The sequence below is a fragment of the Meles meles genome, chromosome 12 (genome assembly GCF_922984935.1).
Source record: "Meles meles chromosome 12, mMelMel3.1 paternal haplotype, whole genome shotgun sequence".
In the NCBI taxonomy this organism is placed as follows: domain Eukaryota; kingdom Metazoa; phylum Chordata; class Mammalia; order Carnivora; family Mustelidae; genus Meles; species Meles meles.
This window is the reverse complement of record NC_060077.1, coordinates 23,848,375-23,867,236: the sequence shown is the minus strand read 5'-3', so window position 1 is coordinate 23,867,236 and position 18,862 is coordinate 23,848,375. Positions and strand designations below refer to the sequence as shown.

The 18,862-nt window shown below is 44.3% G+C and overlaps 1 protein-coding gene across 3 annotated transcripts in view; it reads left to right on the top strand.

Annotated features, from left to right (window-relative positions):
• The window catches only part of TTC28 (tetratricopeptide repeat domain 28), a 647,342-nt gene that overhangs the window by 520,065 nt on the left and 108,415 nt on the right, over window positions 1-18,862 (top strand). For all 3 annotated transcript variants that reach the window (XM_046024508.1, XM_046024507.1, XM_046024509.1), the window contains one exon: window positions 17,179-18,520. In XM_046024508.1, coding sequence (XP_045880464.1) covers window positions 17,179-18,520 — 1,342 coding nt within the window. The remainder of the gene's footprint in view (window positions 1-17,178; window positions 18,521-18,862) is intronic.

Here is an 18,862-nt window from a genome sequence, read left to right as displayed (position 1 = left end):
CAGCAGACCTCAAGAACTGCAATTATTTTTGTGGAAATATTGTGTTTGCCCCTCTGCATTTAAGGGAACTGTTGCAGAGAGTAGGACATGAAGAGGAATATGGAACATGGATTAACCTGCTGCCCAAATGCTGGGTTATAAAACCCTGGAAACCCATAGCTCCCCATGGTCAAGCCAACCACAGTTACTTTGTGATTTTAATCCATTGGCAGGGTATATCCAGAGTCCAGACTAATAAGTAGATTAAACGGTTACATGATTAGATTACCTCATTGTATTAAGGAAAGGCCACTCATCCTTTCGGGGAACAAGGCTCGTCCTTCACTGGCCACACCTGGCACCATGTCGTTTAAGAACTGTTATCAGGCTGGGTTTCCTTACTTCAGAAACGGGAGGACTCCAGTCAGTGTAGAAGACGCTCCCATCTGTCTCACTGCAGAGCCCAACTCATTCTCTCTCTCCTCGACTCTGCGATCCACTCTAGGACAAGGTGTTCACTCTTCTGTAGTGTGTTGCTTTCTGCCTCAGGCGCACAGTGTCTTTCAGTAACAGAATACAGTGACTTTGCTGCTTTTTAATTTCCATTTCCCCAGACCCTCTAAGGATTGTAGACAGGGATGCGCAGTCTCTAAGCCCCAAGTGTGGTATTTTTTTTCACCTAATTGATGCAGATGCCTCATAAGAGAACGCTCATCCTTTTGTTTCTTACCCAGTTTTTTGTAATGAGCTATGCAACATCTTAAAAATTGAATGGATGGGTGTGTTTAAAGCATTTTTGAATTACTTATAAATTCATTTGTATGCCAAATAGATTTCATTAACTATTTTTTTAAATCACTGTTAAGACAATTAACATGTCTTATTAATGATTGGTGACAAACATTTTTTTCAAACCGACCTTTATGAACTATCGCAGAGAAGCACATATTAAAAAGAAATATGAATCCTCTTTTTGTCAACAAACACGGTATTGATCTGTAGTAAGTTCAAGGTGGGAAAGCACTTTTTATCCCCCCCTCCATTTGGAAGAAGAGACTTACGCAGCATCAATGGTCCTCAGAGAGAGCACGGAGCTGCGCTTGGAGGCTTTGTGTGTTTGTTTGCAGGCATCTTCGTTCCTGTGCAAACTCCGCTATGCTGTGATCCTGCCTCCCCATTCAGGTTGTGAGCAGGCACCTTGTGTTCATCATCTCTTATCCCTGATACCCACTGTGGCACTACAGTAAATGTTTGCTGAAAGAATGATAAAGGCAGTTTAGCAAATTATGTCCAGGCCAACAGAGATGAATAAATCAAGTTATTTTTCACTCTGGAGAGCTCTCAGGACCTGATCCTAAAGAGATGAGATAGGAAACAGGTACACACTAACAGTAACCAGCTGTCTGACTTTGAGTATGTTGCTCCCCTTCTTTGTACTTCAATTTCTCCATCTGGAAAATGAATGATTAATAACCTCGCATCCCTCCGAGTAATACTATAAAGATAAAGGGAAGAGAGAGATGAGAGCATAGTGAGCTCTTTGGAGGCAAGATCTATGTACCACTCAGTCATCATAATTGCCACTGCTATTATTTCTCCAGGGTGTGCAATGAATTCATTTTACTCCTTTGAAGAACGTGGAGGAGAGCTTGCTGGAGTGGAGGGTTCATACTGGTGAGACGTGGAAGACTAGGCTGGATAAGCATTTTAGAATCCATCTTTTCAGTATTGGGGAGCCTGTGGGACTTTGTCTTAAAGAATTACCTTCCCCCACCCCAATCCCAAATTGATGAAGTGAAAGCCTGAGAGACCTGGAGACCCATGGCTGTATCTCAGGTGAGCAATCAAGAGATGATTTAGTCACTGGGCAGGGACACCTGGGTGGCTCAGTCACTTAAGCAGCTGCCTTCGGCTCAGGTCATGATCCAGGGGTCCTGGGATCGAGTCCCTCGTCAGGCTCCTTGCCCAACAGGGAGTCTGCTTCTCCCTCTGCCTGCACCTCCCCCTGTTTGTGTGCATTCTCTCTCTCTCTCTCTCTCTCTCTGACAAATAAAATCTTTAAAAAAAAAAGGTCACTGGGCATAGATAGTGCCTCCTTAAATTTCACATTTTCTACCTAGATCATGCTCACAGAAGCATTGGTTTATTGCCCAAATGCTCTTAGAAGCTATCAAATATACTGGTTAAGAACTTGAACTTTAGAATTGGACTGCCTGGGTTCAAATCCCAGCTTGCTACTTTCTAGTTGTATGATCTTGGGCAAATTCCTTAAGCTGTTGGTGACTCATCTGGAATGTGAGCATAATTACAGTTCTTAACTCATATGCTCATTAACACATATAAAATACCTAGAACGGTGCCTGGCACATTGTAAGTTCTCAATAATTTTAGCTATTAAAATAGATATTACCATATAGTGGAATTGAGCTCAACACTATCTTTATCATCTTTCTATCATCTGACTATAGATCCAAGAATGGGATTTGGCCAGCACCCAAGCACATGGAGAATGGGGCCAAATCTTCCAGACCATTATTTATGAGTAGATATTAGATACAGCTTGCTTTATTTAAAGGTCAAACAGGGAAAAAAAATAGAAAATTGCTATAGAATAAGGGAGAGGCAGTGTTGATTCTCAGAAGGTAAGCGAACCTTTAAGAATTATCCACTGTGGGGCACCTGGGTGGCTCAGTGGGTTGAGGCATCTGCCTTCAGCTCAGGTCATGATCCCAGGGTCCTGGGATGGAGCCCCCCATCAGGCTGTCTGCTCAGCAGGGAGCCCGCTTCCCCCACCCCCCCCCCCTGCCTGCCTCTCTGCCTACTTGTGATCTCTGTCTGTCAAATAAATAAATAAAATCTTAAAAAAAAAAAAGAATTATGCACTGTAAGTACTAAGAGAAAAGTTTACAAGCTTGGCCCCCTTGGTAGGTACAAAAAGACATGAAATAGAAGTAGGAAATCATAAGGAGAATGCAGGCTGATGTGGTGGCAAAAGGGTCAGATGCAAAAGAACATGGGTTAACTGAGTCAGCGTCGTGGAGAATAAGCTCCGCTAGAATATAGAAGAAAAGAACAAAGAGATGAAGACAGGAATTAGGAGGTATTAGCATAGGGCTTAAGGGTCTTCTTTTTCTCATCTTGCTCCCACACTTCAGTTGGTTGGCTTGTTGGAAGGTGGCTTCTACTGCCAAGAGAAATTTGAACCTGCCATGTTTCTGTCAACAGCCCTTCTCGGGCTCCTTGACCAATGTCAGGAAATGTGCTTCTTTCGCCACATCCTTCACCTCTGATCTCAAATGGAATCTCTCATCCAGTGTGATACCCCTGAAAGCCTTCACTGATAGTCTCCTGACCCAACACTTCCTTTGAAGGCTTAGTTACTTTTACATTGTGAAAACACTGTCAGAAGAGTTACTGAACTGAAAATGTTCTTTTATTCTGTAACGCAGAACCTAGAGAGCAACATAATGGCCATTTTCATTACTAAGAAATTTGAGAAATGATAGTCTACACCCTTGAAACCCATATTAAACGTCCTAATGGTAAACAAAGACCTACTGGCAGATATCTGTCATCAAAATCCTTTTTATCATTATCTTCCTTTAAGGACTTGGTCTTGTTTTAATTATGTTTAAAAATCCGTACATGTAATATGATCTCAATAATATAACCCAAACAATTGACACCAACACAGAAACAGATTGTCAGGAACAATGCTAGGGTGTTAGCAATGATTATTTCAGACCAGTCATGAAGTAAGGTAGAGTTTTTCTGTATTTCACATTTTCTACATTGAATATGGTAACAGCAATCCTTTGGCTAAGAAACAGGAAATCTGATTTAAAAGGCTTAAACAAATAGGGGCTTATTTTTCTCACAAAACGGTAAATGTGAGGTATCTGACTTTGATTCAGAGGTTAAGGATGACTGGGCCTATTACTCTGCATTTAACTCTCCTGGCCTTCACTCATGCTGGTCCTTTGCTCGTCCTCGTGGTCACATGGTGGCTGCTGAGCCTCTAGGCATCATGACTTGTTCACATCAGAAGCCTGATATGCTAAGCCAGCTGCTTCTGTATCTTTTTACTTCTTTGAGTGAAGCAATTTTTCTAAAGATTCAGAAGCATTTTTTCTACAATGCTGGCACACTCCTGCTTTTGTCTGCTGACCACAATAGTGTCACTTGACCAATCCTAACTGCAGGGGAGATTGGGAAAGAGAATATTTAGCTTTCCAGCCCCACAGCCAGAGGCAGCTAGGGAGAAAGAAGAGAGTTGAAAATGGGTGTTGAGTGAGCCAAAGTTTGCTATCTTCCAGAAGGATTTTTGAACATGTATTATTTTTATAATTGAAAAAACATTTTTGTGATTATTATGTTCAATTTTTATCATTATAGAATCTGAATAATGTAAAAATTTGCACACCAAGAGGATGCAAAGAAGACCACAGCAGCTTTAAAACTGTCTTCTCTGGATATTGACACTGATAATATTCTGCATTAGTGTTCCTGTATGTAATCAGAGGGGGAGAGATTAGGCGGTTCTTTTATTTTTATGTACTTGGAAGAAGTGGTTGGCCAGACAGACGGGGACCCACCCCTTCCTGATGTAGCAGGGCCGAGATAAGTCAAGAACCGACAAATGTTCTGAGAAGCCCGAGTTTCAGTGATTTCTATGTGTTCCTCTTACCCTGTGAGTCTACAGTTTGAATAAAGGAGGTAAATGAGGTTTCAGATTTAAAGCAGTTCACAAGAGCTTTCTAGTAAGACATGTTTAAATATCATCTCTGTGATATGCATGAGTGAGTCAGCCTCAGGAGCCTCTAATTTCCTAAGTAAATCCCTCTCAATTAAGCAGAAAGGGAAGAAAAACTGAAAGCAGTAAATGGATCACAATTTTAATCCTATCTTGCTCTTTTCCGTGTTTTTGAAATTGCCCTCACCAAAAGCCCATGTACTAATAGAAAAATGAGCAGAATATATGAATCACTTGTTTTGATAGCATTATGCTTAATCTAGCTAGAACACTTCACACAATCATTGAGTTTGAGTTTTCTATCCAGTGTGAATTTTTAAAATGAAGCTTTTCAGACCCGATTGCCTTGGGAAAGCAGATTTTATAATTTGTTCTCCAGCCTGGCTGGAAAATCCATCTGTCTTTGCAATTGAATTTGCAAAGTGAAATCATTTTTGAAGGGCTGTTCTTTTGGCCGGCTCTTCTGCTGCTCCTCCCTTTCCCTGTCTGTTTCCAGGGCTCCCTGTTGGTCTGAGTACACCATGCCATCCTCTCCTCCTCTCTGGGCCGAGGGAATGATGCATCCCTGGGGGATGGGCTTTGTCCTTCCCCCAGATTGCACAGCTGAATTCTGTACCCGTTGCTGCCTCAGACCCTCAGAGGAACAAAGTCATTCAAGGGGAAAGTGCCAGGCTGGCAGGCAGTGGGCTCAGGTGAGTTCAAGTCTTAGCTCGGTAACTTTATGACCCTGTGGCTTCAGTGAGTGTCTTCAAAAAGCAGACTGGGCCACCCTGCTTTTTGTCCTTGAGTCAAATAATTTAATGGAGACCCAAGAACTTTGAAAACTGACAAGTGTCATGAAGTGGCTTTGAATTCTGTTCCACAATTCCACAAACATTTTTGGAAACGTAGAATTTTAGGTTACCTGAGCTCTGTCCATCCAGTAGACAGATTTAAGAGATCAATGCTTGAGAGAGAAGTCTGAGCTGGAATTGCATATTTGGGAGCCACAGAGCTGGTTGTTAGTGTCAGGTATTGAATGAGGTCACAAAGGAGAATTTTGTATAGGATTGTCTTTTATTAGTGCTATTACTCTTTTTATTACTTAGTAAGGGCTCCCCTCTCCCTTTTAATTATCCTGATGAAATTGGGAGGCAGCCCACATATAGATATCCTTTATTTTTTGTTATTTATTTTTTAAAAATATTTTAAGTATTTTTTTAAATTTAAGTATTTTTGCTTAAAAATTTTTACTTTAAAATTAAGTATTTTTTAAAAATTTTTAAGACCTGATCTGAGATCAAGAGTTGAGTGCTTAACCAACTGAACCATTTTTTAATGTGCCCCATTTAAAATTTTTTTTCCTAACTTTTAATTTAAATAATCCCTCCACCCAGCATGGGGCTCGAACTCATGACCCCAAGATCAGGAGTCCCAGGCTCTTCTGACCAAGCCAGTTAGGCACCCTTATAGATGTCTTTTCATTTATCTTTTCAATGAATGACATTCCACAGGTAAGAAGCTGGTGAAGGCAGTTGGTCAGTAAGCCAGATTTTAGAATTAAGGATCCTCGTTTCATGGTTATTGGATATCAGTCAAAATACTCCCCAATTAATTAATTTTCATGATTGATTTTAACAACTTCAGCTGGATGACAGGACAGAAACAAAGTTGTGGGTCGTTTTCCCCCCCAGATTATTAATTAGTGCCCTGTTGTAAAATCACCCCAGAGTATCCAGTGTTTCTCAACGCGATGTACTGGTATTTGGGGGTGTGATAGTTCTTCATTGTGCTGGAGTCTTCCCACATGGCGCAGGCTGTTGGGCTCCCAGATAGTGTGACAACCAAAAATGCCCCATCTCATATTCAAATGTCCTTGGGGAGGGGGGAGTCTCCTCTCTGACATGCAGACACTGAGATCCTTCAGGAAATGGGCCCCATACTCATGTCACCTGCAAAGCTTGACTATAATATTCTCGGAGCCCATAATTTTGCATCCTTCTTGGATGAAATGAGGTGTCGCCAAGTTCCCTTCGGTGTGCTCACTTTGGAAATATGATGGCATCTAAGACCTAGAACGAATTACACTCTGTAGTAAAATAATGGTAGAAGGAGTGGCCTATTTTGATTTTGTTATTTGTAATATCGAGGACTATGGTCACTGAAGCTGTATGGAATAATCCCGCCCCCTAGAAAACGGAGCGTCATACCTCGTCATTCACTTGTATTTGATCTTCCTGGTTGTCATCCGAGGTAGAGGCAAACTAGAGGCTAGGAAAAGTACTTACCTTCTTAAGAGCACCAGACAGTGAAGAGGCAGGGCCAGGAATAGGGAGATTCCAGTTCTGGTCACAGCGTCTGTCCAGCGTAAAGCACTGTGTCAAGCAACGGGCACTGCAGGGTTGTTAAAGCTGGTAGGACAGGGCCCACAAAACAAATAGCAGCAAAGTGGAGAAATGGCAGGCTGAGGGGGTAGGCAGATGACTGAGGCAAAGTCAGCTGAGCACATAACAGATGTAAGAGATTTTTTCTTTCTTGCTTGTCTATTATGTCTTTCATTCTATAAAGGATTTTACTTAGCTTACCATATCAAATGATGATGCTATAGAAATACAAAACCAAGATCCGGGAAATAAAAGTAGGAAACCAAGGTCAGGGAAAAGAGCCTAAACAGAGGCTAACATGGTTGTTATATTAGAGTTTCATATTTAAGTGAGAGCTTCCTTGTGGCCAAAGCAAAAAAAGAAACATGTAATTCTTATTACCCAAAATATGGGAGCATAGAATTCCTCAGGGGAAGGAAAGCTGGATCCTAAAAGAAATTTTTCAAGAGACATTTTATGTATGGGATTATGGTAACAAGATGTATAGTGTAACTAAAATTGTAGCAGCGAAGATTACAATAGATTTCAGGGTGCTTTTTCTAATAATAGACTTGAATAAAAAAAAGTCAACTAACCCTAGGGCATTAAGATGAAACCTCAATTCACTGAAGCCTGTTCAGTGTGGGTCAAGTTCACTTGGCTCAGATTTATAGATTTCAGTGGTCTCACTTGATTCAGGGCTAGGATTCAGGACATCCAGAGGTGTGAATGACTCAAAAGTGCCTCCAGAGACTTCTGTTAATAGGTGTCTCTCCTCTGACACGGACTTTCTTAGGACAGTTGAAAATTGTAGGTTAGAGCAAGGGCTTGGAGGGTTGTTATTGGATGGTACGTCCATGATGATGTGCTGGGGTCTGGTATAGTAACAATAGCCCCAGATCTTAGTGGTCCAAAACAAGAGAGTTTATCTTCACACACAGGCTACCAGGTTCACATAACACTCAGGATGCACCTCACTAATCCCGGCCTCCCATGGCTCCATCTTCTCCAGCAGCAGCATCTGGAACACATAGCTTCTGCAGTCAGTCAGGCAGGGGAAGAGAGAGCAGGGAATATTGTAGTCCAGCTCTTAAGTGCTTCTGTCTGGAAGGAACACATTGCTTCTCCTCATATTCCGTTGGGCAAAACAAGTCACTTGGCCGCGCCTGACTTCTGAGTACGAAATACGCATCTGGATATAGAAGAGAACCAGAGCAGGGAACAGGAGTAAAGGCTCCCACAGTTGGGGGAGGAAGGCAGTCCAAACCAAGCAAAGGGGATGAGAAAGTCAGCCATACAAGGCAGGGTGGGACCGAGCAGAAGGGCGAGCGGGGCTGCTGCTTGGCTGGGATCGCATAGGGAGCACTGGGCAGGCGTTGGATTGGCAAAATTTGTCTATGCCATTTAAAATGGGTCCGTGCTTTTCTTTGGTGGCCAGGGGGACTCAGAAAGTTTTCCAGGGAGGTGGGACTGGTGCAGTTTTTAGAGGCTCAGCTCAAGGGAGAAGCAGAAGCAGTTATCTCTGCATTTCAGGGATTCTACCCCAGACCTTGAAACAAAAGAAGTGTTTGTTTCATATTGAAATTAACTCCCTGTAACATTCTCTGCATTGTTAACCTATGAGGGTGCCTCCCTCCTCTTATTGTGATCCAGAATGAGAACCAGCCACACTGTGCCTTCTCCAAACAGTGACTAATGGCGGGCCTTGGCCAGGCAGGCCCAGCGTATTTTTCACTCCGCTCTGGGCTTCCCACCAAGTTCTTTCTCCGTGGCCTGGCCTCAGCCGTTAGGGATGACTATGCCTAGCACTTCCTACCTCATCATCCATCTCCGGAGCACCCCTCTCCAGCCACCTCCTTTTTAATAGGTTTAATTATTACTTCCCCTACTTCATGGCACAATTAATCTTCCCCACTGCCTTAGGATTTACAGCCGAACAGGCCTGGGGAATTTCCAAGCTATTCACCTGCACTCTTGGTTTTTAACTCTCCCAGGGAGGAGGAAGTGGGGCCAAGGATGGAAGCAGTGGAATAACCGGGCTCCATGAGCTCCCAGCTGGCTTCTTGTCACTGTCATTCAGCCCACGCCTTTGGGACAGTGGCAAGAGGGGGCTGCAGAGTGGTGGACGGTGCCTCCGTTCAGCCTAAAGAGAGCCTTAAGGGCCAGGGATTGAGCAAATAGAGCCCCTCTGTTTCTCTTCCAGCTGCATTCTATTTCCTCCAAGTTTGGTTATCAGAGGAGTAAGTTCTGAGGTTCTAACATACAGCATGGCGGCTACAGTTAGTAATACTGACGGTATACTTGGAGTTTACTAAGAGTAGATCTTAAGTATTCTCACCGCAAAAAAGGGTGATGGATGTGTTAATTAACTTGATTGTGGTAATCATCTCACAGTGAATGTGTATATCAAATCATCACATTATATACTTTAAATATATACAGTTTTGTCAGTTATGCCTCAGTAAAGCAGGGGTGGGGTTGGGGAGAAAAAGGCAGATACTTTCTGGTGGAGTCTGTCTGTGGGAGGCAGAGGAGGCATGTGCAGGGATTTCCTCGACCTTACTACTGTAGTGGGCTCCTCTGGACTGAAACAGAAGGGGCGGGCAGTCGGTATCTGCAGGGACAGAAGAACTCTCAGTGCCACAGAAGACATCTCAAATTGCTGTTGAAGCAGAAGAAGTAACAGGCCCTTAACTTCACTTACCCTTTGCAAGAACAAGAAGAGGCTGGTGGGTTGGGTAGAAAAAGTAGACAGATGTAATTAAGATAAATGATGGCAGAAGAGACACGTGATGGCCCAGGAGTTCTCCAGAGATGACGCCCACAAGACGGATTACATCTGCCTCCTCCCACTGCATTCCTGCACCTCTTAGGATTTCCCGGCTGCTAATGTACACTTCACTGCTCCAGATACGAATTTAGCCAGACCAGCAATCTGTCCTCATACAGCTGCCATGAGATCGGTTCGCCACAACAGTATATGATCATTAATATAGGAGAAGTAGGTGCAAAGTCATGACCACCTTTCACTAGAAGGCAGTCCAGCTTCATTCCAGAAGGGGAACAGGTGAAAGCACGGATTCCTGAGTCAGAAGAACCTAGGGTCCAGTATCCATTCTGCCACTTGGAGCTGTATGGGCCTGAGTGAGTTCTTGAAACTTCTGGGTCTCTGAGACTGCAGTAGTGATCTCACAGGATTTTTTTTTTTTAAGATTTTATTTATTTATTTGACAGAGAGAGATCACAAGTAGGCAGAGAGGCAAGCAGAGAGGGGGGGGAAGCAGGCTCCCTGCTGAGCAGAGAGCTGGATGTAGGGCTCCATCCCAGCACCCTGAGACCATGACCTGAGCCGAAGGCAGAGGCTTAACCCACTGAGCCACCCAGGCGCCCCTCACAGGACTGATTTGAAGTGTGCCTGAGATTATCAAGTAGAGGGGCAGGCACTGGTTTTCAGGAAAAGCTTTCCTACCAGGAAGATGCTTGTAGCTGAAATCACATGACAGATAATTTTAGAATTATCTGCATTTAGAAATTTCTGTACCTTTGCTGTCCTCCACGGGCAAAAATAATGAGCTTGTCTCTAGGCTCATAAATAGTAGCCTGAAAATGAGATAAAACATCCAGTCGGTTGCATTTCTAACACAGAGCGCTCTGCTCTCATGCCTTTGATTCCAGCCATCTGTTTAGTAAGCAGGTCTGTCCCTTCCTCCCCACTCCAAGCCTTGGGATATTTTAGGTGCAATGTGGACAAACTCTGTGTGGCAACTTGATAGGGAGAGGATCTGGGGAACCTAGAGAGCTGAAATAATGGGTGCCCCGAAGAAACTGGGGGTACTCCTCCTGGTGGGGAGCAGCTGCGAATACACAGTACTGTTTGTATTGAGCACCTTTGTCCCCTGTTTCGGTGGAAACCCCTTCCCTCCCCACCACCCCCCGCCTGTTGGATTGACAAAATGTCATCCTATCCATTAGGAGCCTTTGAAATTAAAGGTAAAATTAAATATTGTGTCTGTAAAGAAATCAAAGCAGTGGGACAAGACACCGTGTTGCTGTGAGTCCTCCCAGCCTGGAGAAGGACATGGAGGCTGGCTTGTGTAGGCACGCCGGTGAGCAGCTGATTTCTTTCTCTCCTGAGGTCCCACGGACAGACAAATGAACTTAAATATCCACATCGGGACATAGCTATGAGGAAGTTTCCTGATCCAGAAGGAACAACAGAAGAATGTGCCATACAGATCTCTCTGCATATCTTGATTATTTGATTTAATTTTCTGTTAGGGAATGTTTCACACACACACACACACACACACACACAGAAGGAATAGAATAACGAACCCCCACGTACTCATAACTCAGTTATCAACATTTTGCTAAAAGAAAAAAATACATTGCTAATCTTGTTTCATACACCCACCCACCCACACAGGCTCACTTTCCCCCTCTGCTAGAGTGTTTTTGAAAGCGACCCATGGACACCATGTTGTTTCATCTGTAAATACTCCTGGGTGTGTTTCTAACAGAGGAGAACTTTTAGCACAGCTGCTGGCCCATGTTACGCCTAGGAGACTCATAATAACTGTTCCTTGATGCCTCCTGCTTAGCTCGGATGGGCTGGTACGGCTGAGGGTGTGTGGGTCGAGCGTATCTCCCGCAGCTCTGCCACGACCTCACTTCCTCTCACGGGACCTGGGCTGTGTCACTTATAAGCTGACCCCATAGAAGGGCCCCTTCTAGCTCCCACAGCTCGTGTCTCCTGGGAATGGCTGGGGCTTTGGCTAGGGTGGGGCAGAAGCCAAGCTCTTGGAAAGTTTCGGGAAAGAACCGATGAACTCTTAAAGCCCCATTTAGGTCCCATACTGTCAATAATCAGAGCAATGATATTTTCAGTAAATGAGAAGAGCGCCTCCACTGTTGGTGGAAATACACTGGGGCCCTCTTTTCAGAGAATTCACAAGAGAAAAGGCAGGCAGAAGTTCCTGCGGAAACACTAAAGGTTCTCATTTAAGCAGAAATTCTGCTAGGCCTATCATGGTCACAACCCCCTTGGTCTTTGCTGGTAATGGTTAATGGTAAGAAGCAAATTGTATTGAGCATTTACTGTGTCCGAGTCACCTGTGCCAGCTTCTCATGAGCATGATTTCCTGGGTCCTCACGACAGCACTTCAAGTAGGTGTTACTGTTCCCAGGCAGTGACCATTCCTGTCCCCAGGGTAGAGGCCCACCGTGGTGATCTATAAATCCATATCCGTGTGTCCTTTCTCCGCACGCCCTTGTGGGAACTCGGCTTTGTGAGGTTCTTCTGCCCCACTAATCTTCGTTTAATCCCCCTCCCTGCAGCACGTTGTCACCTAGCACACCCCTGCTGACAGGCTCTCTGTAAGTCTTCATCTGAGTGACGGCCCTGGAAAATCAAGCTGTGGTCTCGAAAGGGAAGGAGGATCTGCAGATTATCTCCTCAGCATGTGCAGTCACTCTGCTGGCAGTTCTCAGGGCCGCTTTTATGTTGCCTCAACAAAGAGAACGGCTGCCAAGAGTGTGTAATGCTCTGTTCAGAATTCTCCAGGCTGGCAGAGGCTGGGACAGTAGAGACACAGGGCGGATGAAAAGAAATCCCCATCTCAGCCAGGCCCATTGCCTCCTACCCTTGCTCATGTCCGGAAGTCTTTGTTTTTGAGAATCTGCCTGATTCTTTAGAGAGCCTCGGAAGTGTCAGATGAGGAGGAAGGGGAGAAGGAAGGCGAGTGTGTGGGCAAGCTGGCTGGGGGTCAGATCATTTTGCCATCACCAGCAGGCAGTTTCTTTCACAACTCACTGAACCCTGGGTAGCCATTATCATCCCAACTGCTCCCTATTAACTAGGCCAGACTCTTGAGGCCATGAGAGGAAACCTGGAATTCCTTTTCCTTTCTGTCACTCTCTAAATACTGCTCGTACATGTTCAGATAGCATGCTGGAGGTTCCAAAGCATACTGATATACACCATTATGTTTCTCATACCTTTTCTTTGAGATGTGTAACCCAACTTAATAAGAAAACAAAAACACCAAAAAAGTTTCGGTTAGGAAAGAAAAGGAAGGGCACCTGGGTGGCTCATTAGGTAAAGCAACTGACTCGGTTTTGGCTCAGGTCATGATCTCAAGGTTGTGAGGTCAAGCTCAGCTTCGGGGTCCATGCTGGACGTGGAATCTGCTTCAGATGCTCTCTCCATCTCCCTCTGCCTTTCCCCTTCCCCCCACCCCCCTGCTCACATGTGTGCATGTGCACGTGCTCTCTCTCTTAAAAAAAAAAAAAAGGAAGAAAGCCTCATGGAATTAAAGTGACCATCTCAAAGGTACCCAGCTGAATGAGGTGGGAGCCAGGCTTGTAAAACAGAACTGCTGACTTAAAGTTCTGTGCTTTTCCACGATAGTGCGCCATCCAGATACTTAGCAAGTTTCCTGTAGGATGGTGTACAAGTGGAGAGGGTAGGGGGCTAGCAAGAGAGACCTGTGTCCTTGGTGGCAGGGAGCATGAAAGCTTACCTGAGCTTCCCCTGTTGCCTTCTCTGAAGGGCTCACGCTGCTTGTTTCTTTTTAACATCATCCTGGAAACCAAGTAATGATCATATTGGCTTAAAAGAAAAAACACTTGCAAAGAAATCTAAAGCTGTGAGGGAAAAAGAAAAAAAATCAGTGCAAAGGCATTGCTGTGGGAGAAAGTGCTCAGAGGGAGATGTGGGCGCCCCAGCTCTTGCCCCCTTCCCCGCCCCACCCCGGGCTCTGGCTCTGTTCCTAACTGCGGACTCTTGTCTGGGCAGATATTTTTCCCTCTCATTTTAGAAACGCAGGAAGTGAAGACAGAGGGAGCAAATGATTCATTTCCTTGAAGGATTCCCGGAAATTGAAATCTAAAAATTTTCTCTTTACATAAAAGCAGTTTAGGAATACAGGCCAAATTCAGGTCTTCAGAACTGAAATGTTTGTCACTAATCATTTTTCACCACATTCCAGGTGACGCTAAGGTATTGCCTCTTGGGTAGCTTAGAGTTTCTAAACTTGAGACAGGTTCTGAAAAACCGCATCCTTCCAGCAAGGATACCAGTGACATCTCCAGCCCAGGGGAGTGACCAGACCCAATCGCCAGGAATATTACTTTGCTTGTTGGATCAGAATTTTAAAAATCCTCTCATTAATTTTTAAATCAAGTGCTATACATTCCTTATAGGAAAAAAAAAAACACTTAAAATACAGAGAAACAAAATGGAAAAAAAAACCGGCAGTTCTACCACCCAAAGATTACTACTGTTAACATTTAAATAAATTCTACACTGTATGTAGACATATAAATGTAAACATACATGTATATACATCCATTAATGTTTTTATTGCAATGTACTGTTTTGTGACCATATATTCCATTAATATATTGTAATTTTTTCCATGTCAATATATCCTCTTCGACTTTATCATTTTTTTAATTAAATCATTTGTTCTGGGGCAGACTCAGGGTATTTTTTTCCTTCTTCACCATTTTTAATGACACTATGTTATTCCATTGTATAGAGGACCATGATTTACTTAGTTATTTTTAAATTATGCAATACTTTACTCCTATAAGAAAATAACCCAGAATAATTACCATCGTTTGTTTAATCTCTACCACCTTGAGAATTCGCAGAAGCATGTAGTAATTTCAGTGACTAATACCTGAATTCCAGTCTGCAGTTACAGGCACTCACACATACGTGATTTCATTTGATCCTCACTACTGCCCTCTAAGACTGGCATCGAGATTATTCTTTTCCTCACTTCATAGACGAACTATGAAAAGCTCAGAAGGACTGAATGATGTATCCAGTTCCCCGAGTCGAGCTAACATCAAAAAGCTGGCCGGGGGGCGCCTGGGTGGCTCAGTGGTTTAAGCCGCTGCCTTCGGCTCAGGTCATGATCTCAGGGTCCTGGGATCGAGTCCCACGTCGGGCTCTCTGCACTGAAGGGAGCCTGCTTCCCTCTCACTCTCTCTGCCTGCCTCTCTGCCTACTTGTGATCTCTCTCTGTCCAAAATTAATAAATAAAAATCTTTAAAAAAAAAGCTGGCCGGACCCAGAGATGGATGCAAGTCCTGTGACAGGGCAGACCTCCAGCCCAGGCAGGGGAGGACACGAGGACAGAGAGGGCCCTCACATTCTCCTTTCCGCCCCCATCACTTCAGCGTTTATGATGTGTGCTGACATTATTCATTTCCTGACCGGCTCCCTCATGACCCGGCGTGCTCTCTGAGGGCAGACTTGAGTCTCCTTTGTCTGTCCCTGCTGCCCACCACGAGCCTTAACACACAGTAAATCCTGGGGCAGCGCGTGAGTGAGTCAGTGAAAGTGTCACAGAGGCGAATTGTGGGGCCTGGATTTTGACAGCTTGCTTCTTGGCGTGTCTATTTTTAGTTCAGACTTTTAAGAAGAACCTAGCTTGGTGTTTTTGCTTTTTTGTACTTCTATGGGTTTTGGTCACCACTGCAAAGCTCACATTGATTCATGGAAAAGTATGTTCAAATCCAAGGGCTGTGGAGAAACCTGTTTGCATACTAGATTCTGTGCATCTTTTCCAGGGCTCCGCACCCCAAACCACTCCCCTGGGTTGAACCAGGTTCTCGATAAAGGTGCCTCCCAGTTACTTTGATGATATCCCTTATTTGGAACTACTTTCTCTTTTTTATATCGATGATGTATCGCGTTTGAACTGCTTGTAGAAACAATACCTTAGCTGCTAGAGCATAATTTATGAGTTTTGTTTAAAGTGCTCTTATTAATAAGCAGAATTCTAAGAAATTTTGGAAGAAAAAATCATGCAAAGCCCATCACCTCGCAAGGCGACAGTTTCTATTTTTGCATAATCCCCTCAAGGTCTTGTCCATGTGCACACACTTATTTTCCTGATTGTTGTCACGGGGAGCATGCAGCATTGTTTTCTGCCTTTTTTTTTTTTTACCACTTATTATTGTAAGAAACCTTTTCCCTCATTTTTCTACACAGACTTCATAATTATCTTTTAATGACTGCATAATCCTCTGTTGAGTTGATATACCAAAATGTACTTCTACAGTCCCCCAGTGTTTGCCATTTAAGATGTTTCTGATTTCCCACTAATCTATAATGCTGCAGTGAAGATTGGTATGCGAATAGCTTTTGCATTTGTCAGATGATTTCCATAGAATATATTCCCATGAGTAGGATTGCCGGGTCTGAGCAGGACCATGTGTGTGGTTCTCACCATCCTGCTTCTCCATAGGCCATTCCCGTTTATGTCCAGCAGCTGACGTGTTTACCAATTTCAGGCAACCTCATCAGTATAGGGTGCTGCTTAAATTTTTTGTTTGCTAATTTAGCTGCAGTAAAATGGTACTTCGGGGTTGCTTTATTTTGCATTTCTTTGATTATTAAAAGAAATTAGCATTTTCCCCCTGTGGTTACTTTTGTATTTCTTGGATGTGAGTTGTCTGCTCACACTTACTGTTCTTATTTCAGTAAACTGGAGTTTGATTTTAGATTTTTTTTTAAAAAATCGGGGCACCTGGGTGGCTCAGTGGGTTAAAGCCTCTGCCTTCAGCTCAGGTCATGATCCCAGGGTCCTGGATCGAGCCGCATCGGGCTCTCTGCTCAGCAGGGACCCTGCTTCCCCCTCTCTCTGACTGCTTCTCTGCCTACTTGTGATCTGTCTGTCAAAAAAATAAATAAATAAAATCTTTAAAAAATAAAATAAAAAATCAAACCAAGTGAAATCTTGGAAATCTTTATACACGATAGCTATTGGATTTTGTCATATATGTGTCACATATTTTCCAGTGTCGGGTTTGCCTTTTTAGATATATATTTGAGTACAAAACCTCTTAAATTTGTAATCAAATCTGTCTTTTTTTTTTTTTTTTTTTTCTGTTGCTTCAAAGCTTAGAAAGCTATCTCCCCTCTGGAGCGCTGATAAATATTTAATTCTACCTTCTGTTATTTTAAATTCTCTAATTCATCTGAATTGTGTTTGAGTATAAATTGAGTTGCAAATTACTTTTTTTTCCCCCAAACTGCTCATCAGTAATTCTAACCTTTTTTCCTTTTTCCTTTATTCTCTTTCTCAGGAATCATACACCAGATGAAAGGCGATTATGATACTGCTCTGAAACTCCACAAGACACACCTGTGCATCGCCCAGGAGCTGAGTGACTATGCTGCCCAGGGCCGTGCCTATGGGAATATGGGCAATGCCTACAATGCCCTGGGGATGTATGACCAGGCCGTCAAGTACCACCGGCAGGAGCTGCAGATCTCCATGGAAGTGAATGACCGGGCCTCACAGGCGTCGACACACGGGAACCTGGCCGTGGCTTACCAGGCCCTGGGTGCCCATGACCGGGCCCTGCAACATTATCAGAACCACCTGAACATTGCTCGGGAGCTTCGTGACATCCAGAGCGAGGCCCGGGCCCTCAGCAACCTGGGCAACTTCCACTGCTCTCGGGGGGAGTATGTCCAGGCCGCCCCCTATTATGAACAGTACCTCCGGCTCGCTCCTGACCTTCAAGACATGGAAGGGGAAGGGAAGGTCTGCCACAATCTCGGCTATGCCCACTACTGCCTTGGAAATTACCAGGAGGCTGTAAAGTACTATGAGCAGGATCTGGCGCTGGCCAAAGACCTTCATGACAAGTTGAGCCAGGCGAAAGCTTACTGCAACTTGGGCCTCGCATTCAAGGCTCTGCTGAACTTCAGCAAAGCTGAAGAGTGTCAGAAGTACCTACTGTCCCTAGCCCAGTCGCTGAATAATTCCCAGGCTAAATTTCGAGCCCTGGGGAACCTGGGTGATATATTCATCTGTAAAAAAGATATAAATGGTGCAATAAAATTCTATGAGCAGCAGCTGGGCTTAGCTCACCATGTCAAGGACAGAAGACTGGAAGCCAGTGCATATGCAGCCCTGGGCACGGCATACCGGATGATCCAGAAATACGACAAGGCCTTGGGTTATCACACACAGGAACTGGAGGTCTATCAGGAGCTGAGCGACTTGCCGGGGGAGTGCAGAGCTCACGGGCATCTGGCTGCGGTCTACATGGCCCTTGGGAAATACACAATGGCCTTCAAGTGTTATGAAGAGCAGCTGGATCTAGGGCAGAAGCTGAAGGACCCCAGTCTGGAAGCCCAGGTCTACGGCAACATGGGGATCACAAAGATGAACATGAATGTGATGGAAGAAGCCATCGGCTACTTCGAGCAGCAGTTGGCCATGCTGCAACAGCTGAGTGGAAACGAGTCCGTGCTCGACAGGGGCCGGGCCTACGGCAATCTGGGGGATTGCTACGAGGCCCTGGGTGACTATGAGGAAGCTATCAAGTACTACGAACAGTATTTATCTGTTGCCCAGAGTCTGAATCGCATGCAAGACCAAGCCAAGGCTTACCGGGGCCTTGGAAATGGGCACAGGTAAAGATGACAGAGGTCGGATGTGGGTGATCACAGGCACAAAGAGCATCTGTGGCCGTGAAGGCAACTTACTGTCCGCATGGCGGCTTGTTACCTACAAAGCAGTTTCATGTGTATCTTATTCAGCTCCCCCAATGATTTTGTGAATTTAGTGGGGATATTATTACCCTTCAATTATGGAGGAAGAAACTAAGACCCAGAGGGGTTAGGTTGATGTCTAAGGTTATGCAACTTAAAAGTTAAGGGCAGCTGAGAGTCGAACCCAGGGCTGTCTGGCTCCAAATGCAGTGCTTCTTTGACTACCTCATGAGGAGCAGGATAAAAGGGATAATGGGAATGGGA